The sequence below is a fragment of the Impatiens glandulifera genome, chromosome 1 (assembly GCF_907164915.1).
Source record: "Impatiens glandulifera chromosome 1, dImpGla2.1, whole genome shotgun sequence".
Lineage (NCBI taxonomy): Eukaryota > Viridiplantae > Streptophyta > Magnoliopsida > Ericales > Balsaminaceae > Impatiens > Impatiens glandulifera.
Window position 1 is genome coordinate 26,307,932 of NC_061862.1, and position 25,130 is coordinate 26,333,061.

The 25,130-nt window shown below is 31.3% G+C and overlaps 1 protein-coding gene across 1 annotated transcript in view; it reads left to right on the plus strand.

The window, feature by feature from the left end:
• LOC124921893 (dammarenediol 12-hydroxylase-like) overlaps positions 1-23,785 on the plus strand; it is a 29,286-nt gene extending 5,501 nt beyond the window's left edge. Inside the window, exons 2-5 of the mRNA XM_047462596.1 lie at positions 20,604-21,056; positions 22,577-23,080; positions 23,205-23,392; positions 23,486-23,785. Coding sequence (XP_047318552.1) covers positions 20,604-21,056; positions 22,577-23,080; positions 23,205-23,392; positions 23,486-23,785 — 1,445 coding nt within the window. The remainder of the gene's footprint in view (positions 1-20,603; positions 21,057-22,576; positions 23,081-23,204; positions 23,393-23,485) is intronic.
• The last annotated feature ends 1,345 nt before the right edge of the window (positions 23,786-25,130 follow it).

Sequence of the window (25,130 nt, forward strand, 5' to 3'; positions counted from 1 at the left end):
ATAGTATTTATAAGTTAAAATATAATATATATATATATATAATACTTATAAGGAAGTAATTAAATAAATTTGATATTAATTTAATTATAGAAATGTAATTTTTAAATAATATCAAAATATAATTATAGTGAAATATTATTTAATATATGTAATCTCTATCTTACCGATGAGATTGATTATTTTTAAGGTAATATGTTTTTTAGGTATCAAATGTATAATGTTGATACCGTACCGAAATTAAGGTGTACCGAAATTAAGGTATACCAAAATCAAGGTAAGGTAATGTATGAATTTTTTGTATACCGAAATTAAGGTATATCGAAATCAAGGTATATCGAGATCAAGGTAAGGTAAAGGTATGCATTAATTGCATACCGAAATTTTCGGTAAGATATAACGTATGGATAAAACATTAAGGTATACCGTACCGATCCACCCCTAGTAATAACATTTGTAGACACTACTTGATTATTACCGACGGTTTGATATTAATCGTCGCTAAATGTTTTATTGTATTAGCTAATTAAGTTAAAAAGTTGGATATTATGATTTGATTTGAGAAGAAAACAATTATAAATTTAATGAATGTTGTGAGTCAATTTGTTTGGTTGATGTTTTGTTTATTTATGAAGTTAAGTAGTAGTAATATGTAATTAGTTGACTTGTAGCTTAAATTGTGTTATTATCTGTGTTAAATGTTGAAGCAAGTTTATTAAAATACAATAATTCCTCACTATCTCAGTCACGTAAAGGCCTACCTGCACCACTTGAAAATATAATAATTTGTAAAAAAAAGTATTATTTTACTTAATTAATTTCTCAATGATCTTCATGTAGATTAGACCTCCCTTTACCAAAGAACCCACATCTCGATATTAAATAAGTGTAAAGGAAAATTCAGGTTATAAAAATTTGTTAGCGGTTCTATTTATAGAACAAAATAACAACTTGTTCATATCATTTTTAATTTGGCTTTAATTTATTAATCGATTAGATTAATTTTATTGGTTTACCAAAAAATATTACTAAATAATACCAATATAATTAGAATATTTAAAAAATATTAATAATAACACTAATATAAACAACATATAAATCGATATAATATAAAAGAAAAAAGAAACATTCTACTATTATTATATATTTTTGAAATTTTTATTTTAATTCAATTTGAGAAAAAAAAATTTAACTATTAGAGAAAGATTAAGTTTTAAGTTTTTTTTTTGCTGCAACTAAATTATTAATATTTGTTTTCAATTTTAACAATAATCGGTAATCGGTCGTTGAGTGATTCGATCTTAAAAAACTGATCAACCGGACTGTATAATTTTAAACAGTCGTCATTCGGTTCGGTTTAATTAAAATGAAGACTTCTAAAGTAAATCAGATAGATTTGGTTTAGGTTAGGACACAATACAAATACTATCGTTAACTAAACTATCCGAACAAAAAGATAAATTCTTAATGGCCTGAATTTTATATTTTAAATTCTTTTTCAAATATTTGAAAGAAGAAAAAACACAGTCTAATTGTTTAATTTGTGAATAAACATTTGTATTTAGACTTTATTTGAATTAAATTTATACTTGTAAGTACTTATATATTTATAATATAAATGAAACATTTCTTAAACTATATAAATTTACCTAAATTAATATTTTTAGTCAAATTTAATTTAATAAAGAAAAACTAAAATATAATTTCATATTTATTTATAACAAATTACATTCTTAGTAAATAAATAGACCTTAATAAACTAATTTCATATTTATTTATAACAAGTTACATTCTATTTTATTTAATTTGATATTATTACTTCTTGAACTAGAGAATGTTGAAAAATATGGAGAAGTGATATAAATTTTATATAGTTACTTTCATATTTAAAATGAAGTAACTTTATTTAAATTTAAAATATTTTGTAGAATCAAATGGTCAGTCAACTCATTCTACTTAGAAGAATGGGTCATATTGAAGTCATACTCATTCTATTTGATTAGTTAAAGTAGAATGAGTCAAATTGAGCTCATATTCATTATGTAATATACCTAAACTATGTTAGGTAAATTAAAATATTATGTATCCATAATTTTATATACAACCCACTACTAATCACTTCTTAAATTAAGGTGAGTATTGAGAATTATTGAACTTTCTAAATTCATAAATAAAAAACAAATTCTCTCAAAATGTACGTCAATACATAGAAATGTAGTTGAATGATCGGTTTGGCAGTGCTTACAAGTTACAAATTACAATCATTCAACATTAATAAATATTAAATATATAATAAATTAATTTATACTATTAATCAGCCTGGATCTGAGCCTTACTTTTAGGATTTCATATATATATATATATATATATAAATGCTCAAAATTTATTTAATTCATCAACTTGTCAAAAATTGATCAATCTTAATTTCCACGAAAAACTACAGGTCATCAATATTTTTTTTAAACTTTTTTAAAGAATGAAACCAGATCTAATTAATCTAGATTTTAATTGAGTTCACAAAAATGATAAAACACAATTATAAGATGATGAGTGATAGAGTGAGTGAATTTATGGAATGGAATGGAAGAAGGAATGACTAGAGATGGCAATGGGTACCCGTATGCCCGATATCCGTGGGTATCCGATAATCGGGTTCGGGTATTATAAATTGGGTTCGGGATCGGGATCGGGCATGGGAAGAGGGAGAAGGTACCCGGTCGGGTACGGGGTCGGGGATGGGGAGTGTGCGAAACCCAAACCCGATACCCGATACCCGGTTATATTAATATTATTAATTTTTTTTTTATTAAAGTTTAATGTGTGACTTTTCAAAAATGCTTCATCATTGCAAATGTATCATAAATATATATCATTTAATTTGATCTTATCCACACTTCACTCCAAACATAGTCATAAATACACTACACTCTAACTTTAATTATTTTATATTCAAAAAAAAATATTTCTCAACATATAACTTAAATTTTTATTTTAATAACAAAATATTACTCTCTCTCATAATTCTTCATATTCAATTTCTAATTTTTGTTTCAATGTTCATTATACTTTTTCTCCACTCTAGTTTATCTTCTTCAAGATTTACAAAAATGATGAGGTAGGTAAGTAATGCTTTTATTTTTATTTTTAATATTTTGATATTACTAATGTTAAAATTATTTATTAAAGTTGTGTTTCTTTTTCTTTAATTTTTATAATCTTATAAGTATTTTAATCGGGTAATGGGTACCGTCGGGGATCGGGTACCCGACGAATTGGGGATGGGTATAGAAGTAGAGATACCCGTCGGGTTCGAGGTCGGGTCGGGTAGTGAAATGAAAATCGGGTTCAGGAATGGGTACTTCACTACCCGTCGGGTAGGGTACCCGTTGTCATCCCTAGGAATGACGTGACATTATGTTTGGAAAATGTAAAAAGTGGGTGTGAAAAGAGATAAGCCAGAAATTATTTGATTTTTTGAGCCAATTAGATTGTGACACGTCATTTCTTCTTGTATTTCATCGCCCAAATTTCTTCTTCCACTCATATCTCTCATAAAATATTATAAAATAATGTATGACCTGACACCTAAGTGATCATAAATTAAAATCCAAAAATACCAAAATAAAAACAAACCAATAAATAATCACAAACTCAACGATAACAACTAAATAAAGATGTTACAAACCATGATAGTCAAGATTAAGATCATCACAAATTTTTTATGATACGAGTCTTTGGAAACTTGGCCATTTATGTTTTCTTGAACAATTTCATAGGGAACACGATATCAAGTCTGGTCTTCAATGTAAAACATGAAGAATGCTGAAATCGGTCATACTAAACTAATTAAGTGAGATTCGAGTTATAGACTTTAATCGAATTGTATTGAAATTTTGTATAGATCATATCTATTAATCCAAATTTGATCACTAATATCCTCTGTAAAAAGAGTCGTCCAAGCTAGTTATATATATGTCAATCTAAACCAAGCATGAAAAACCCAACAAAGTTAATAAAATTATTCAAACTTATTTGTATGCTTGTTTGTCAAGATTACTTTGATTAAAAAGTTATTTATTAACAAGTGATCAATGACGTCTCCATCAATCAATTATAACTACCATGGGGGTTTGTATTTATGCTTTATTTCTTTAAATGGAGACAAAATTATGAATAATACACATTAATTGGTAGTTTTAAAGTGTTTGATTGCCCAATTATTTATTATTCCACTTGGTGAAATCATTGAAACTAACATCTATTAAATTATAGTCAAACATTTTTGGCAATAAATAATCATATTAAAAGTTGGTCCTACAAATGTTGAGAATTAAAAAAGAGTGAGAACATGAAATAACAAATAACAGTGAAATCCCATTAAAAAAATTTCATTACAAATTATAATTGAGGTAGTCATATATATCTCATAAGATACAACTAATCAAATGAGAAACAAAATCTCAACAAGTCATATCAAGGAGAACAAAGAACAAATATTGATCTGAGGAAAAATGTCTGACCTAAGAAATCATATATTTCAGACTCGATTCTCACTGAGTACTCTGATTGTGAATGTTGGGACATAATGCTAGTCAGCCGAAAAATAAATCCGGGTCTCCAAGAAAAAACAGCACTGATCATGGTACCGGCCTTTGATTGGGAAATCACGGCTACTTCTTCAGTCATAGTTTTCTAACTATATTATCGAGGTCTCAACTTGTTATTTAATGTACTTTGGATTTTCATTCTTGTTGTTACAAGTACTTTAGGCAATTTATAATGTGATATAATGTTTAGGTCTCATTTTGAATACCTCGGTCAAACTTTAGGTCTCGTTTTAATATTTCATTATAAAATATTCTTCCTGGTACCAGAATTTATTATTTGTTTTGTTTGAGGTTATTTAATTGGGTACTCTAAACAAATCTAAACTCTAAATAATGTCAACTATATCGTTTGAAGCAAAAAACTATAATAAATATAAAAAATTTCCTTATAAAGTGGAGAACCCGTATAATTCTAAAAGCAATGGTACTTGAAACAATTAAATTTGACCAATATAAAATAATAAAGAGAGAATATATATGATGGAAACCTATGTTTTTCTCTCTAAAAATGGTATAAACCTAAACAAACAAAGTATTATCGACCTAACTCCCAATTTTTTTAATTTATGTTGTTGCTTCTTATGTTTTCATTAATCTTAATATGGTTAAAAATATTGAAATTACATATAAATGTACAAAAGAAACTAGTGGAAAAGGACTATTAGCGACGGATATCAGCGACAACGTTGTTTTGCCAAAATATCAGCGACGACGACCAAAGAACCACTGCTGATTAAAAATATCAGGGACGGCCAAGGAACGCCGTCCCTGATAATATTAATTATTAGGGCCGACGTTTATAACTAAAACCGTCACTGATAATTATTATTAGTAACGACAAAGTAACGTCGTCCCTGATAATTATTATCAGCGACGGCAAAATAACACCGTCCTTGATAATAATTATGAACGACGTTTTTAGTTATAAACGTCGTCCCTGATAATTATTATCAGAGATTATCAAGGGACGACGTTACTTTGTCGTCGCTAATAATCTTAACTATCAGTGATGGTACTACGCCGTCGCTAAAATATTAACTATCAGTGATGGTACTACGCCGTCGCTAAATTTCATTGTATTTCAAGGAAAACATTTTTTTGCGACGAATGGCAATAGTTTTTGTTAGGATTTAAATCTCCCAAATCCGACCTGTTTCAAAACAATCTGTAAAAACACAAGAACACACAGATTTATAGTGGTTCACTCAAATTGAGCTACATCCACTTCAGCATCCACCAGATTTCACTATGAAAAAAAAGAAGGAATGCAGAGTTTTTGCCTCACACTTTATCTCTCTAGAATTCTGTCTATTCAATGTAAACCCTTAATAATCAAATATTTATAGGGTAAACATTCAGGTAATAAACCTAAATAACTTTGGTCAGGCCCAAGCCAAAAAAAAAGAAAAAGAAAACCCAATAAACTCTAATTAACAATGTAGAGTTTATTATAAGTGTAGGCTCCATAACTCAACAATCTCCCACTTGGAGACTAACTTCATCATCTCTCGATCGGTAGTGGCTTTCCATTCGGTGTCTTAACGAAGAAGAAGACCAACTGAAGTTGCACACAACTTCAGTTTCTCATTTGTCACAGCTTTCGTCAACATATCATCTAGATTCTCACTCCCGGAAATCTTCTCAAGAGCTAATACTCCATCTTCTAAAGCTGACCGGATGAAATAATAACGAACCTGTATATGCTTCGTCCTGCCATGATAAACAAGATTCTTTTCCAAATGAATGACACTCTGACTGTCGCATCGCAACACACTTCTCTTGTAGTCTTGACCCAATTCTCGCAAAAAGGGTTGTAACCACATCATCTCCTTAGCAGCCTCTGTCACAGCAACATACTCTGCCTCACAACTAGAAAGAGCAACAATCTTCTGCAATTTTGAAACCCAACTGATTGCAGTACCTCCCAGAGTATAAATGTACCCTGTTGTGCTCTTCCTACTATCAACATCACCACCATTGTCAATATCAACATATCCTTCCAAAACCATATTAGACTTTCGAAAACACAAAGCGAGACCCGTACTTCTTCTTAAGTATCGTAATATCCACTTTACTGCTTCCCAATGTTGTCTACCCGAGTTGCTCATGAACCTGCTAACAACTCCCACTACATGTGCTATGTCTGGTCTTGTGCAAACCATCGCATACATAATACAACCAATGGCAGAGGCATAAGGAACATTGGCCATGTGATTTTTCTCCTCCTCTATTGAAGGCGACTGATATTTAGATAGTCTGAAATGACTAGCTAAGGGGGTAGTAACTGGTTTTGCATCATACAAGTTAAACATGCTAAGAACTTTCTTCACATATTCTTCTTGTGAAAGCTTGAGACCTTTTTCATCCCTGCAAATTCTCATCCCAAGGATTTGTTTAGCAGAACCCAAATCCTTCATTGCAAACTTTTCAGACAACTCTTTCTTGAGCTTATTAATCTCATACAAGCAACATGTCATCAACGTAGAGGAGTAGAATAATGTACGATTTATCAAATTTCTTGATATAGCAACAATGATCAACTTCACACCTTAGAAAATTGTTACTTTTCATGAAGTTATCAAACTTCTTGTACCATTGCCTTGGAGCCTATTTCAAACCATACAGACTCTTCTGAAGCTTACACACAAGCTCATTTTTTTCTTTGATTTCAAATCCTTCTAGTTGTAGCATGTAAATCTCCTCATCTAAATCACCATGAAGAAAAGCAGTTTTCACAACCATTTGTTGAAGATGAAGGTCTTCTTTCACAACCAAACTCAAAATAGTTCTGATTGTCATCAATTTAACTACTGGATAGAAAATCTCAATGTAGTCAATACCTTCTTTCTGTTGAAATCCTTTCACAACCAATCTTGCCTTGTACCTCATGGTTTTATCATGTTCTTCTTTAATCCTGAAGATCCATTTGTTGTGAAGTGTTTTCTTTCCCTTTGATAGCTTAGTGAGCTCCCAAGTCTGATTCAACATCAAAGAATCCATCTCATCTTTCATACCAGACTCCCACTTAATCGATTCATCAGATTGTATTGTTTCCTCATAACATTCAGGTTCACCTCTATCCGTCAACAAGATATAGTTCAGAGATGGAGACCACCTCTCAACTAGTTTTCGATTCCTTGACGATCTTCTCAACTATATAACCGGTGTTTTCTGATTTACTTTTGGGGCCACGTTCTCAACAATTTCATCTTCAACAACACACTGGTCTTCTTCAACAGTCGGTATATACTCAATTGAAAATTCTCTCAAATCGACTGTACCAGTCTCTTCCAAATTGGAATCACCATCTGATGTCTTCCCAACACAATCTTTGTAGAGAACCTGTTCATTGAAGATAACATTTCTACTACGAATGATCTTCCGATTTTGATTATCCCAGAAACGATAACCAAACTCAATATCACCATAACCAATGAAAAAACATTTATTAGACTTTGGATCAAGCTTGCTCCTATCACATTCATTAATATGAACATATGATAAACAACCAAACACTTTCAAATAAGAAAGGTTTACCTTTTTATTGCTCCAAACTTCTTCAGGAATTTTAAATTCAAGAGGAACAGAGGGTCCCTTGTTTATCAAATAGGCAGCATTATTAATAGCTTCTGCCTATAAAGTTTTAGGTAGCCCTGCATACAATCTCATGCTTTTAGCACGATCGTTCAATGTTCGATTCATTCGTTCAGCTACTCCATTCTCTTGAGGCGTTCGAGGAATAGTCTTCACCATATTGATCCTATTCACAGCACAATACTCTTTGAAATCTGAATTGATATATTCACCTCCGTTGTCGGATTTCAAGCACTTAACTTTCTGATTTGTTTTATTTTCAACCAAAGCCTTCCATTTCTTTAAAATAGCAAATACTTTAGACTTGTGCTTCATAAAATATACACATACCTTTCTTGTCGAATACTCTATAAACGTCACGTATTATTGTGATCCGCCAATAGAAGAAACAGGTGCAGGTCCCCATACATTAGTGTGTACCAACTCTAGCCTTTCTTTCTTGAGCTCCTTCCCAATCTTTAAGAAACTCACCCGTTTCTGTTTTCCAAGAATGCAGTTTTCACATAACTGATGTTCAATAAATTTCAGTTTAGCATTTCCAACTGAATTACTAATTGCTGCCCTCATAGGTTCCCAACTATTTGGTAGAGATGCTAACATAATCAGGGCACTAACTTCATCCCTAAAATCAATCTCAACAGATAGCAATTGATTCACAATTATATTGAATTCATTCAAATGAGTAGTGACAGAAGTACCATCAACCATTCTTAAGTAAAAGAGTCTTTTCATTAAGTGTACCTTGTTGTTAGCAGATGGTTTCTCATACATATCAGAAAGAGCTTTCATCAGACCCATGGTGGTCTTCTTCTTTACTACATTATGAGCAACTGTCTTGGCTAGCATCAATCGGACAACTTCTAAAACCTGTTTATCAAGAAGTTTCCATTCAGCTTCATCCATCTTCTCTAGTTTCTCACTCAAAGGAACATGAAACTTCTTTCCATAGAGATAATCATCAATCTGTATTCTCCAGAAGGCATAATTTGTCCCATCAAATCTTCCAATCCCATGTCCTATACTGTTCTCACTTACCATTGTTTCCAATGCTTAGATATAGCCTAGCTGCTCTGATACTAGTTGTTATGATTTGAATCTCCCAAATCCAACCTTCTTAAAAACAATCTGTAAAATCACAAGAAAGAAGAACACAAGAACACACATATTTATAGTGGTTCACACAAATTATGCTACATCCACTTCAGCCACCACCAGATTTCACTATGAAGAAGAAGAAGGAATACATAGTTTTTGCCTCACACTTTATCTCTCTAGAATTCTGTCTATTCAATGTAAACACTTAATAATCACATATTTTTAGGGTAAACATTCAGGTAATAAACCTAAATAACTTCGATCAGTCCCAAGCTCAAAACCAAAACCAAAAAAAAGAAAACCCAATAAACTCAAATTAACAATGTAGAGTTTATTATAAGTGTAGGCTCCATAACTCAACAGTTTTATTCGTCGTCGCTGATATTTATTAGCGACGACATTTTAGCTTTTAAAGACGATTTTATTCGCCGTCGGTTTTGAAGTCTGGAAACCAAGAAGACAAAATTCAAAATTGGATATATAAATGTGTAGATTAACATAGAAATCAGTTATGAAAATAAGAATATATGACACCATTTAGGGACAAGATCAAAACTAGTAGTAAAATATACGTTTAATAGTAGGTAATGGTATATACAACAGGACAAACGCAGTAAATGGTAAAAATGAGAATTGTCGACGAAATTATGGCAAGTCGCCATTACTGACGGTTGTGTTGGATTTTACAATAGCAAAACTACAGATCTTCTTAGAAATCAAACCTGTAATAAATCGGTTTCCAAATCGTCTATGACGAAAAACAGATTACCAAGAAATAAAATAGCACAAATCAATAACAACGCAATATACGTGGTTCGGTCAAAATCGACCTACGTCCACGAGAGGGATATGTTTCACTAAATCAAAGAAATGTCAATAGTAAAAACTTACATGCCCTGCTCTCAAATAAAAGAAGTGATTACACTAGGAATTATTGGACTACTTTACAATCAAAAGCTCCCCCAATCATTCTCTCTAAATCAGCCAAAGAACAAGAAGAAGAAGGAAACCAGAAAACCCTAGATCTGTAATTCACTCTCTCTCAACCTTACTGTGTTATGAGAAAAATACCCATAAAAGTATTTATACTCTAACCCGTTTTCATAACAGAAAACCCTGACCCGTTTACCCGAAATTTAAGAACCCGCCCGCAATGGCAAGGAACACCTCAACAATTCTCCCCTTCCGAGCCATGGGAGAATGTTACTATAAACATTCATCATCGTGACGCTCCTGCCAGAACCATTCTGGCTTTGGCATAACATATCTCATACATGCCTCTTGGCAAGCCCTTTGTCATCATATCTGACCCGTTCTCATCTATATGCACTTTCTCCAAGTATAACTCCTTCTTCTCAAGCACTTCACGGATCCAATAGTACCTTCTTTGGATGTGTTTTGAACGTGAATGGAAACTTGGATTCTTACTCACATGTATAGCACTTTGTGAGTCACTAAACACCACAAACCTGTCTTGTGTAATGTCTATTTCTTTCAACAATTCTTTTATCCATCTCATTTACTTACAACATTCAGTAATGACAATATATTCATCTTCTATAGTAGACAAAGCAATACATTTCTGTAGACGAGACTGCCATGATACAACTCCTCCTCCAAAAGTAAACAAATACACTGAAGTTGATCTCATTGTATCAATATCACCACTCATATCTGAATCAGAAAACCCTTCAACATGTGGCTTTCCAGTACCATAACACAAAGCGTATTTGGAGGTCCCTCGAAGATAACTCATTAGCCACTTAACTGCTTCCCAGTGTGTCTTACCGGGATTTGAAAGGAAACGACTAAGTACTCCAACCACATGAGCTATATCCGTTCTTGTACAGACCATTGCATACATTAGACTGCCTATTGCTGAAGCATGTCATTGGGAGACATTGTCTTGTTTATTTTCAAGTGTGTAGCCAATGGACAAGCAACTGACTTTGCCTTGTCCATATAGAATCGTTTTAGAATCTTCTCAATATATCTCTCTTGAGACAACCATAGCATTTTTTTCACCCGATCACGAATGACCTGCATTCCAAGAGTTTGTCTTGCTTGACCCAAGTCTTTCATCTAAAAAGACTTAGCCAAATCCTTTTTCAACTTGGCAATCTTGAGCTTGTCTCTCCCAACAATCAGCATGTCATTAACATGTAGGATAAGTATAATAAAATCAATAGAAGCAAACTTTAGTACAAAGACATAATGATCTGTAGACGTCTTCATGTACCCATGGATGTTCATGAACGACTCAAACTTAAGATACCACTGCCTTGGTGCTTGCTTCAAACCGTATAGACTTTTGACAAGTTTTCACACCTTTCTTTCCTCACATTTCTTATTGTAACTTTACGGTTTTTTCATATAAACATCTTCATCTAAATCACCATGGAGAAATGAAGTCTTGACATTAAGCTATTCAACCTCAAGATCCATACAAGCAGCTAGACTTAACACCACCCGGATAGAAGTCATATTCACTACTGGTGAGAAAATCTAATCATAATCGATTCCATGCCTCTGACCAAAACCTTTGACAACTAGCCTAGCCATGTATCTTGTCTTGATATCATCACCTTCTTGCTTGATCTTGTACACCCATTTATTTTGTAATACTTTTCTGTTCTCTAGTCTTTCAACTAGATCATATGTGTCATTTTTTCAGCAATGACTTCATCTCTTCATCCATGGCAGCTTGCCATTCTTTCTTATGAGCATTCTCAAGAGCCTCCTTATACCATATAGGATCCCCACAATCAGTTAGAAGGACATACTCTATAGTAGGGTACTTAGAACTTGATCTTTTCTCCTAGTAGACCTCCTAAGTACCTCTGTTTGTTGATTCTGTTGATTTTCATCTTCTTGTTGAACTTCAAAATCAGCCTCAATATTATCACCAAGATCAGTTGCTGTATCATTTTCATGGCCTATAGCTTGACCCTGAGGAACATCATCATCACTATCTGAGTCAAAAGCTACATGTGGCCTTGTCTCCTCAACATCATGAGACAACTCGAGACTAGAAAGATCACGTATGTATGCATCAAGTTTTTCACCATCTTCAAAATTCTCAATAGTCTGATCTTTAAGGAATACCACATCTCGGCTTCTCAAAACCTTCTTGTCAACTGGGTCATAACACCTGTATCCCCACTTTTCATCACCATACCCCAAACATATGCATTGCCTGGTTTATGCATCTAACTTACACCTCTCATCTTTTGGAACATGCACAAAAGCTCTGCAACCAAAAACACGTAAATAATCATAATTAACATCTTTACCTGACCAGACGCTTTCTGCACACTTATTATTCAATGGCTTGGAGGGAGAACGATTGATCACATACACTGCAGTGCTCATGGCTTCAGCCCAAAAATGCTTAGCCAACTTGGCATTGGATCTTCTTAGAAATCAAACCTATAATAAATCGGTTTCCAAATCTTCTATGACGACAAACAAATTACCAAGAAATGAAATAGCACCAAGCAATAACAACACAATATACGTAGTTCAGTCAAAATCGACTTACATCCACGAGAGGGATAAGTTTCACTAAATTAAAGAAATGTCAATAGTGGAAACTTACCTGCCCTACTCTCAAATGAAAGAATTTATTACACTAGGAATGATTGGACTACTCCACAATCAAAAGCTCCCCCAATCTTTCTCTTTGGATCAGCCAAAGAATAAGAAGAAGAAGGAAACTAGAAAACCCTAGATCTGTAATTCACTCTCTCTCAACCTTACTGTGATATGAGAAAAATACCCAAAAAAGTATTTATACTCTAACCCGTTTTCATAACAGAAAACACTGACCAGTTTACACGGAATTTAAAAACCCGCTGCAATGACATGGAACACCTCAACGGGTTGTTTCTGCTTGTGGACAGGCCCATTAAGAATACCTTAACGGGTCAGAATTTTTTTCGGTAATTTATCTTGGTTATAAAATTGTTAGAACAAGATTTACCAGCACAAAATATGGCATGTCAGCTCATAGTGAACAATACCGATAGATCATAATTCACGTCAATAATGTTTACTCGACTAATAAAATTCGTTGGTAATGTTGGTAGTGAGAATTACTGAGGCCATAATTTATGTCGATAATGTTCATTGTTAGCCAAAATATACAAAGTGTTCAAAATCTAAAAACTATTACAACAAATTTTGAAAAGTATCTTTAAATTTATCCTTATTCTAAATCTCCGGGAAAATAAGTTGGTCTAGCAGAAGTGTTAACTTTCCTATTAAAATATCACCCTATTAAAATATCACCCGTCTCGACCCAATATGTTACATTTTTTGTAGTGTCAAAAGTCTAACTACAACATATTCTGAGCTTGTTTCCCTTGTTATATATAGATATGTCACAGTTAATTAGGACATGTTTGATCATCAGTCTAGTGGTTTCGCTAGCCGAATTAGATATAAAAGAAGATTAAATATTATGGAGACTTCGTCCCATAATAGTGTTACTCTTTGTAGGACGCAAGCAAGTGTCACCGTCTAAACAAGACGTTATGCATTAAAAATATATGGCTAGTTTCTATATGGGAATTGCTATAAGTTATTCTCTAAGATGATTTCATATAATTTTTTTTTGAAAAAACTTTGGGATTCAAATACTCCATCCAAGATATCGTTCTTTGGATGAAGCGTTATTCATGGTGTATTTCTAACGCATGATATGTGAATGAAAAAATGTTTTATTATGGCTAGTCGTATGTGTCAAGAAGAGGTTGAATTGGAAACTAACTTACTTTTGCATTGTCAATGCGTGACTAATATTTGGAGTCTTTTGTGGAGTATTACTGAGATTCATTGGGTGATGCCAGAGTCTTTGGGTAGTCGTTGTGAAGTTTGGATTGATGCGGCTGATATGACAGACATATACATATTTGGGTTACCATCCAAATTATTTTTTGGTGGATTATCTGGTTGGAGATAAATTGTCGAACTTTCAATGATCGTAGTCGTCTGATGTGTATCATTCATAATACTATTATTATGACACTTTCTGATATTCGTTTAGGAAAGTCAGGAAAATTTGTCGGGAATATAATCATTCTTTTCGAGAATTTATGAGCTCGATAACTTATTGAGTACAATTTTTTCTTATTTTTAATTTTTATTTTCATGTCATGCTTTATCGTTATTCTTAAATGATTTTTTCATTTTTAATATATATAGACATTTTCCAATAAATATAAGAGAAAAATACCAATAAATAATACAAATGATAAAATTATAAGCGTATTATGAATGACAAAAAACTAAGCATACATTGGTTATTACCGACAATCATTTTAACCATTGGTATTGTTCATTCGGTAACTAGTCAATTTATAACCAAATAAGGAATAACAAAATTTTTTACTTAAGTTTTAGATCCCCAAATCTAATATACTTGAAACGATCTATAAAAATGCAAAACATAAGAACACAAGACGACTAAGATTTTATAGTAGTTCACTCAAAAGAGTTACGTCCACTTTAGTCGCCATCAGATTTCACTATAAAGTAGAAGAAATACATAATTTTTGCATCACACTTTATCTCTTTAAAATTCAGTCTTCGTAATGTAAAATCCTTAATAATACCATATTTATATGTTAAACATTCATGTAATAAAATCTAAATAACTCTTGGTCAGACTCAATCCCAAATCCAAATACAAACTCAATAAACTCTAATTAACTTCTTAAAGTTTATTATAAGTGTATGATTCATAACTCAACAATCTCCCACTTGGAGACTAACTTCATTTTCTCTCAATCGATAACGCCTCTCAATTTATCACAACTTTCGTCAATATATTAGCTGAATTCTCATTCCCGAAAATCTTTTCAAGAGATAACACTCCATCTTTTAAAGATTGAATGAAATGATAACGAACATGTAAATGCTTTGTCCTTCCTTGATAAACCGGATTATTTGTCAAATGAATGACACTCTAACTATCGCATCGCAACACACTACCCTTGTAGTCTTAACCCAATTCTCGCAAAAATGGTTACAACCACCTTATCTTCTTAACAACTTTTATCACAATAATATACTATGTCTCGTAACTAGAAAGAACAACAATCTTCTATAGTTTTGAAACACAACTGATTGTAGTACCTTCCAAACTATAGATGTACTCTGTTGTGCCTTTTCTACTATCAACATCACCATCATTGCAAGCATCAACATATCCTTTTAAACCCATATTAATCTTTAAAAAAAACGAGACTCATACTTTTTCTTAAGTATCGTAGTATCCACTGTACTATTTCTCAATGTTTTCTACTCGGGTTGCTCATTAATATGCTAACAACTCCCAGTGTATGTGTTATGTATGGTTATGTGCAAACCATCAAATATATAATACAACAAATAGTAGAGGAATATGGAACGATGGCCATATAATTTTTCTCATCCTCTATTTGACGGCGATTGATTTTTAGATAGTTTAAAGTGACTAGCTAAGGGGGTAGTAACTAGTTTTGCATCGTATAAGTTGTGCTGAGAACTTTCTTCACATATTCTTCTTGTGAATGTTTGAGAACTTCTTTATCTCTAAAGATTCTCATCCCATTAATTTGTTTTGCAACACCTAAATCCTTTATTGTAAACTTCTCAAACAAATATTTCTTTAGCTTGTTAATCAACATGTCATCAATGTAGATGAGCAAAATAATGTATGATTTATTAAATCTCTTGATATAGTAGTAATGATTAGCTTCAAATATCATATAGTTGTTAATTTTCATTAAGCTATAAAATTTCTTGTATCATTGCATTGGAGTCTTTTCAAACCATATAGATTCTTCTGAAGCTTACACACAAGCTCATCTTTTTCTTTGATTTCAAAGTCTTGTGGCTATCGTATGTAAATTTCTTTATCTAAATCACCGTGAAGAAAACAATTTTGACATCCATTTATTGAAGATTAAAGTTTTCTTTCACAACCAAAGTCAAAATATTCTAATTGTTATCAATTTGACCACTTGAGAGAAAATATTTTTGTAGTCAATATATTCCTTCTGTTGAAATCTTTTCAAAACAAACATTGCCTTGTACCCTATAATTTTATCATGTTCTTCTTTAATCTTGAAGATTCATTTGTTGTGAAGTGTTGTTTCCCTTTGGTAGCTTAGTGAGGTCCCAAGTCTAATTCAACGACAAAGAGTTCATCCTATCTTTCATCATAGACTCTCACTTAACAGATTCATTAGATTGTATTATTTTCTTGTAGTATTTAGGTTTTTCTTTATCTGACAACACGATATAGTTTAGATATGGCGACCACCTCTCGACTGGTTTTCGATTTCTTGACGATCTTCTCAACTGTATAACCGATGTTTATTGATTTTCTTCTAAGGTCACGTTCTTAACGATTTCTTCTATAACAACACCTTGGTATTCTTCTATAGTCATTATATGTTCATCTAGAAAATCTCTTAAATCATTCGTACTAGTCTCTACTAATTTGAAATTACCATCTGATGTCTTCCCAACACAATCTTTGTAAAGAACTTGTTCATTGAAGATAATGTTCCTGCTACGAATGATCTTCCAATTTTGATGATTTCTAAAATGATAACCAAACTCGATATCACCATAACCAATGAAAAAATACTTATTAGACTTTGGATCAAACTTGTTTCTATCACATTCATTAATATGCACATATGATAAATAACTAAACACTTTCAAATAAGGAAGGTTTTATATTTTTATTGCTCAAAACCTCTTCTAGAATTCTGAATTCTGAATTCAAGAGGAACAAAGGGTCCTCTTTATATCAAGTAGGCAACAATGTTGATATCTTATGCCCATAAAGTTTCATGTTTCTAGCACGTTTGTTCAATGTTTGATTCATCCTTTCAGCTACTCCACTCTCTTGAGGCATTCGAGGAACAATATTCACTATACAAATCTCATTCAAAACAATATACTTTATGAAATCGAAATTGATGTACTCACCTTCGTTGTCAAATCTTAAACACTTAACCTTCTGATTTGTTTCGTTTTCAACCAAATCCTTTCCCTACTTAAAAATAAAAAATACTTCAGACTTGTGCTTCATAAAATAAACTCATACATTTATTATCGAATCATCTATAAACGCCACATAGTATTGTGATCCACCAATAGAAGAAACATATGCAGGTCCCTAAACATCAGTGTGAACCAACTCTAGAATTTCTTTCCCAGGCTCCTTCCCAATCTTCAAGAAACTCACACGTTTTTGTTTCAAGAATAAAGTTTTTGCATAACTGATGTTTAACATACTTCAGTTCTGAAATCTGACAATTTTTCAAAAGAATTTCATCATTTTTTCGCTCATATACCTAACCTACAATGTCATAATTCACTATTCTTTGAGTCATCAACTACATTAACAATTGTTTCTCTACATATTGAAGTCGTGTATAATGTTCCAGTTTTGTGACCCCGAGCAATAACTATTTCTCCTTTAGTCACCTCTACAAACCATTTTCACAACTAAAACTATGACCTTCGACATGAAGTTGTGTAACATAAATCAAATTATACAATAGACCTGAAATGTGTCTCACCTTATTAATCTTCTAAACATAACCATTTGTCATCTTCAATTTAAAATACCTCATGCCCACAATATATAGTGGATCACTATCTGTAAGATAAACTTTCCCATAGTGGTGTGAAAAGATGCTCCCAAAATTCATGAATCTATTAGGCTATCAACTGACACAAATAATGTATTAGTGACAGTTTCTATAACCATATTGGCTGCATCATTTTTATCATCATCATTCTTTTTTGTGATTTTAGTTCATCTTCAAATAACTATGCTTACCTCAATTCCAACAATCAAATGCTCGCTCACATTTGGACTAACTCATCTTATTCCTCAACATAGACCTACTCTTACATCGGTTGAAATTTTTATCATTACATTGCCCTTATTTTAAATATTTAGGGCAGAACCTTGAACGTTTCACAAAAATTAATTTTATGAACCTCTTCAGTAAGAATACGATCTATAAATTTAATAAGTTTCAACTTAGAATTTCCAACAGAGTTACTAATTGTTACCCTCATAGATTCTCAATTATTTGATAGTGATGCTAATAAAATCAGGGCACTAATTTCGTCTCCAAAATCAATCTCAATACATAGAAATTGGTTCACAATTGTATTAAATTCGTTAAAATGAATAGTGACAGAAATATCATCAGTCATTCTTAAATTGAAGAGCTTTTTCATTATATGTAAATTGTTGTTAATAGATGATTTCTCTATCAGAGAGAGTTTTCATCAGTCTATAGTGGATTTTTCCTTTGCTACTATTATAATATAAAGATAATATATATATGTAAGATATTATCAAAATATGATAAATTGTGATAATATCAATATTATATTATTATTATATATTAGTTTTCTTATAAATCTAATATAATGTCTATATATTAGACATAACCTATGTAACTCTAAATATAATAATTCAATACAATCTTTCTCTTTATTTTAACATTCTATCAGAGCCAAAGTTTTGTTCTTGATCTACAAAATTTAGTCTTTCGCTGTCTCCATTAATGATTACTTTAGCCATTGATGGAGAGATCTAATAATGTTGTAATAACTATTATTATACTATTAATAATATTTTTTCCTTTCAAATAACTTTATTTATGTTCTTATTTTTTTCAGACATCATATTCTATGAGTTTTGTTTTTAGTTGTTGTTTTATTCCAGTAATCAATGCTCATATTTTATTAGTCTTAATACAATCATATGTGTTTCTTTACTAATTATTTAGTCAATGCACTATCATTCTTTCGTTATGATGTGTTTCTTTTCAGGTGTTGTTTCACCCCAGCATTCTATTATACCTCTTTGCTAGTTTTCCTTTATGCAACACACTACCATCCCTTCGTTGGATGGATTTCGAGACTCACGAGTAACATCGAAGTTCATTCAGTTGTTGTTTCATGCCAGCATTCAATTCCCATGTAATTCTACATATTCACTAGTTTATCAGTTAACACACTATCATTCTATAACTAGATGTAGCTTATGAGTTTTTAATCATGAAGATTACATCAATTTGTTCAAATCCTTTCCATCTTGAGTTTGAGGGGATGTTATAATATAAAAATAATATATCTGTAAGATATTATCACAATATGATAAATTGTGAAAATATCAATATTATATTATTATATTATATTAGTTTTCTTATAAGTATAATATAATGTCTATATATTAGACATAACCTATGTAACTCTAAATATATATCATCCAATACAATATTTCTCTATATTCTAACAACTACGTTGTGATCAATAATCTTGGCTAACGTCAATCAGACAACTCCCAAAACCTATATATCAAGGAGTTTTCATTCAGCTTCATCCATCTTCTCTAGTTTCTCACTCAAAAGAACATGAAACTTCTTTTCGTAGAGGTAATCTTCAATTTGCATCCTCCAGAACGTATAATTTGTTACATCGAATCTTCTAATGTCATCTCTTATATTGTTCTCGAATGTCATCGTTGTAAATGCTTGAATCTAGCCTAACCTAGATCTAAATCTGACATGCTTGAAACGATAAAATCGCAAGAAAATAAGAACACAAGAAGAGAGATTTATAGTGGTTCACTCAAAAGAGCTACGTTCACTTCAGCCATTACCAAATTTCATTATGAAGAAAAAGGAATACAAAGTTTTTACCTCACACTTTATCTCTCTAAAATTCAGTTTTCATTATGTAATCTCTTAATAATAATATATTTATAGGTAAAGATTCAGGTAATAAAATTTAAATAACTCTTGGCCAGACACAAACCCAAACTTAAACACAAATTCAATAAATTAAAATTAACTTCTTTATTATAAATGTAGAATCCATAACTTAATTGATATTTGAAACGAGAAGGATTCAACCATTAATAATGATAATATAATGATTTTGTATGTTCTTAATTTACAAATATAATTATAAATCACTACATATATTTCCTCTGTTAGTGTACTGATTTGTTATTGGGTGAGTTGACTTGTAATTAAAAGATAAGAAAATGAATTACATCACTGAATAAGTTTGAAACTTAATTTATTAAACAATGGGCGTAATCATTCATGTAACGTAAGGTGCACAATTAAAAAAGGGTCATTCTATCGTGTTATATGGGCAGGTTGTATATATTTGCGTACATTATTTATATATATACATATATATTTATATACTACATAGGACCATCATCATTACCATATACATGCTTCTATCCTTAATATCTCAAAAAATAAATGGAAGTCTTTGTTCTCTCTGTTGCGGTTTCTCTACTAGTTGTCATTGTTACCTTGTTCCTTTTCCGTAAACAAAATCTTGTTGATCCCGCCGCTGATCCTCCTCATTCTAGACTCCCTCCAGGAACCTCCGGATGGCCTTTCATTGGAGAAACATTGGATTATTTACACAAACTTCGAAATGGAAACCTTAGGGAATTCGTTCTCCATAGGGTGAAGAAATACGAGTCCAATGTATTCACCACATCGATAATAGGGCATCCCATTGCTATGTTGTGTGGGCCTGAGGGAAATAAATTGCTTTTTTCTAACGAAAACAAGCTTGTTAACATTTGGTTCCCGGAGACAATTGAAAGGATCTTTGCCAAGTCTCATGGTAAACCTGTTGGTGACGATTTTGCTCATGTGAGGAATATACTTAGGACATATCTCATGCCATCCGCTCTTCAAAAGCATGTCGGTAAGTGTAATTTTATGAGTTTTAAGTGTTAAAACAAACTTCATGTCACCAAATTAAACAACCTTACTTTGTTTATAATGTCAATAATTCTATTATATGATCACTGATTAATTCTATTCTATTCAATCTTAACTATTTTCCAATTGTTTTGATATATTACAATTTGTGTCTTTTTACTATTACCAAGAAACATATTAAGATATTAAATTATGTCATATTTGGGGGGGTGTTCATGAGTTGGCTAGCTTTACTAATTAGCCTTTCTATTCTAATATTTCATTAAAATTGATGTCTCACTATGGACTTTTAGGATAAGAAAATCATCAGCTAGGTTTCAAGGATATTAATATAAATTTCTGCTATTTGTTTTTCTGGATTTTGAAAATTTACAAATATTATTCCCACTTGAAACACAAATTAACTTTAAGATGCGGTTTAAATATCATTTCAAACTTTTAGGTCCCAATCTATTATTTTAACATTAATATATTTGTTAGATCTAACACATGTCCTTAAACCTTTAAATTAGTTTTACCGGCGTCAATATAAATTTAACGGCTCATAACATAATTTTATCGGCGCTAAATTATGCGTCGCTTAATACTGCCTTTGTTTCTGAAAACATTTATTAAGCGGTCTTTTTTGCATGCTAATTAAATGTATTATATGCTGTAATCATGCATGACCATATATATATCTCACTGACATTTTGTTCTAAAACATTTCAGCTTTAGTTTTTACATTACAAAATTTCATCATTTAAAAAAAAATTACTACAACCTTTTTTTATTCTCAGAATCTTTGATATTTCATTTTTTAAACGAATAAAAAAGCTATGGTTTGATACATAATAACATGACCAATAATTTTTACAGTAAAAGAAAATTAATCTCATAACTTTAAAATTTTGATGAATTATGATCAAAGAAAAAAAAGTTTGTTATACTTACAAAAATTAAAAAACTTAATACAAACTTATATATAACATTAAATGTTTCTGTTGGAAGGATAGAGCGGTCTTTTGATGATTATTTTTATAATAATGTATTTAACTTTTTCTCTTTTAAAATAAACTTGATAAGTTAACTTATTATTTTTAACATATTTTCATTAAATTTATAAAAATATGTAATTTATATAAGCATTATCAAATAAACTTATATTAAATAAGTTTTTCAATATATTAAATTGAGTAATAAGTCAAATTATTAAATAATACCATAGTTTATTAAAAAAAAGAAGTTAAATAGCTTATTTTAGATTCTCATTGTTAAAATTATAAAAATAAATGCTCTATATATAGTAATGACATATTAAAAATATAACTAATTAATTTAAATAATTTTTAAGAGCTTTACAATAAACCGTAACTATTATACTAATAACATAAAAATAAAATAGAAACATTTGTTTTGTGGCTATATTTTGCCATGATAAATGTGACTTAAGGCAAATTAAACTCATAAAAACAATACATGATTTTTTCTTATAATTATAAATTGATTTTTTCTTCTTGATAGGAACAATCGACAGTGTAACGAAACTAGAACTAGAGGAACAATGGAAACCAAACAAACCCGCTATAGTACATGATCTTGCTGGAAGATATGCTCTTGGGGTGGTATGCCGATTATTTTTGGGATCGAATGATCCCAGTATGATCGAAAAGCTGGAAAAACCTGAGAAAGATATATCTCATGGAATAGTTTCAATGCCAATAAACATCCCTGGGACAACATTTAATCGGGCATTGAAAGCTGCGCGAAAACTAACCGCATTACTCGTGGAGGTGATTAAACAAAGAAAGATAGATCTTGCAACGGGTAAGGCATGTAGAACGCAAGACATACTCTCCGAAATGGTCAATGCGAATGATGGGAATGGTGACTTGTTAAAGGAAACCGACATAGCAGCTCATCTTATAGGTCTTATCCACGGAGGATATGATCCGGTAAGGAGTGGGCTAACATTCATCGTAAAGTACATGGCTGAGCTTCCAGAAGTTTATGATCAAGTCTTTAAAGGTATTAACAACTATCAAATTGACTTAAATAAAACACCTTTAATTTTCAAATTAGCTAAATAATTATTATGTATTAAAAATGATCTAATTAATTCTTAACCTGGTTTAATTTCACTTACTTTAAGAACAAATGGAAGTGAAAAATTCAAAGGAAGAAAATGAAGCATTGAACTGGGAGGACATGAAGAAAATGAAATATTCATGGAATGTGATTCAAGAAGTATTTAGGTTAATGCCGCCGGTCCTTGGAACATTTAGACGGGCTATCAAGGACTTTACATTTGGGAATCACACCATTCCAAAGGGTTACAAAGTAATTAGTCATTTAATTTAATATATGGTTGGCTATAATTCATCCATTTTGATTTTTAGAATAATTAATTACATCTTTCTTATAATAATGCAGATACATTGGACAGCATATTACACGCATAGGGACCCAAAATATTTTCCAAATCCTGAGAAATTTGATCCATCGAGATTTGATGGAATTGGTCCACCGCCTTATTCTTATGTTCCATTTGGGGGTGGACCGCGTATGTGTCCTGGGATTGAATATGCAAAGATGGTAACATTGATTTTTATGCATAATATTGTTACAAAGTATAAATGGGAGTTATTGGTTCTTGATGAAAAAGTTGTGGTCGATCATCATCCAAGGCCAACTCAAGGGCTTCCAGTTCGCCTTAGACCACACCAGTCATAAATCATTTGTAAGCTTTTTATATAAGTGTATAAAATTGTCATGGTATAATTAAATAAATGTATTGTCTTATGGATTTCAATGTAATAATATTTGTAATAAAGGTAACATACTTCAAATAAATAAAGAACTTTGCAATGCTAGACCAATCAGATTATATATGAATTGTCTTATAGACTACATTTGTTTCTCATTGTTAAATTGGTTAAGTTTTCGTTTTAATTTAATTTAGTTCAAGTATATAACAATTTGTTTAAAATCATTAGCTATTTGTAAATTAAAAATAATGAAAATTTACTTTAAAAATATTGGTTATATTATTATTAAATATATAATTAAGTATAAAATTAATCTAATAAACAAATTGTATTAAAAAACATAATTAAAAAAAATCAATTATTTGATTTATTTATTTGAATAAATAAATAAATAATTGAAATTTATAATGTAAATTCCGAAAAAGAAATAATTTATAAACATAGAAAATCGTAAAATTTTGAGATATTAAATTTGAGAGTACTTTACATAGTTTAAGAGTTTATATAAATAAATGGTAAAATTTGAAGTGTAACTCGAAATTTATTTAAGAAATTATTCCAACAACCATTATATAATGATAATTCACAAATTTTTATCGGATTTATTTCTAAGGTTACTAACACCCCTCGGAGAATCTCATAGTCTCTTTTAATTAACTAAGAGTGTTTTTAATGAAAATTATACATGACATGTTGATAGAACTTATATCTATAGGGTTGAGACTCATAGATAAGTGGTAGAAAACATGAAGATTCGTACCGTTGATATTGTAAAAAAATGGTTAGAATTGAGTAATAGTAACCGTTTTAGACAAAAACTTATTTCTAAATGTTATTGAAGATATTCAATAAAATATATTTTGGGCTAGGCAGATTGAATCTCATGTCTTATCAACTGGACTCTGCCTTGGTCCATGGCTTGTGGAGATGTTGATCAGTTGGGATACTCACCATTTTGCTGCAAATCTGGTGTTTTCGTCTGCAGTGTGGATACTAATGCCTTTGTGATGGAAATGCACCACAACGGTAAACTACAAACTGCGGAATTTATCCTTCGTTTGGCAACACTTTCCCAAACTGTTTAAACCTGTGAGAGAGATAACAAATAGGTATGCACAAATGCAATCAACACAGTCCTAAAACAGTGAGTAACACACCAAGCAAGCACACACAAACAACACAGAATTTTAGCGTGGAAAACCCCTCAATGGGTAAAAACCACGGGAAACCTAATGCCGCTTAAAATCCACTATCACCAGCAAGAGAGTAATACAAAAGTCTTCTCTAGACAATACTAGACACATACAGAT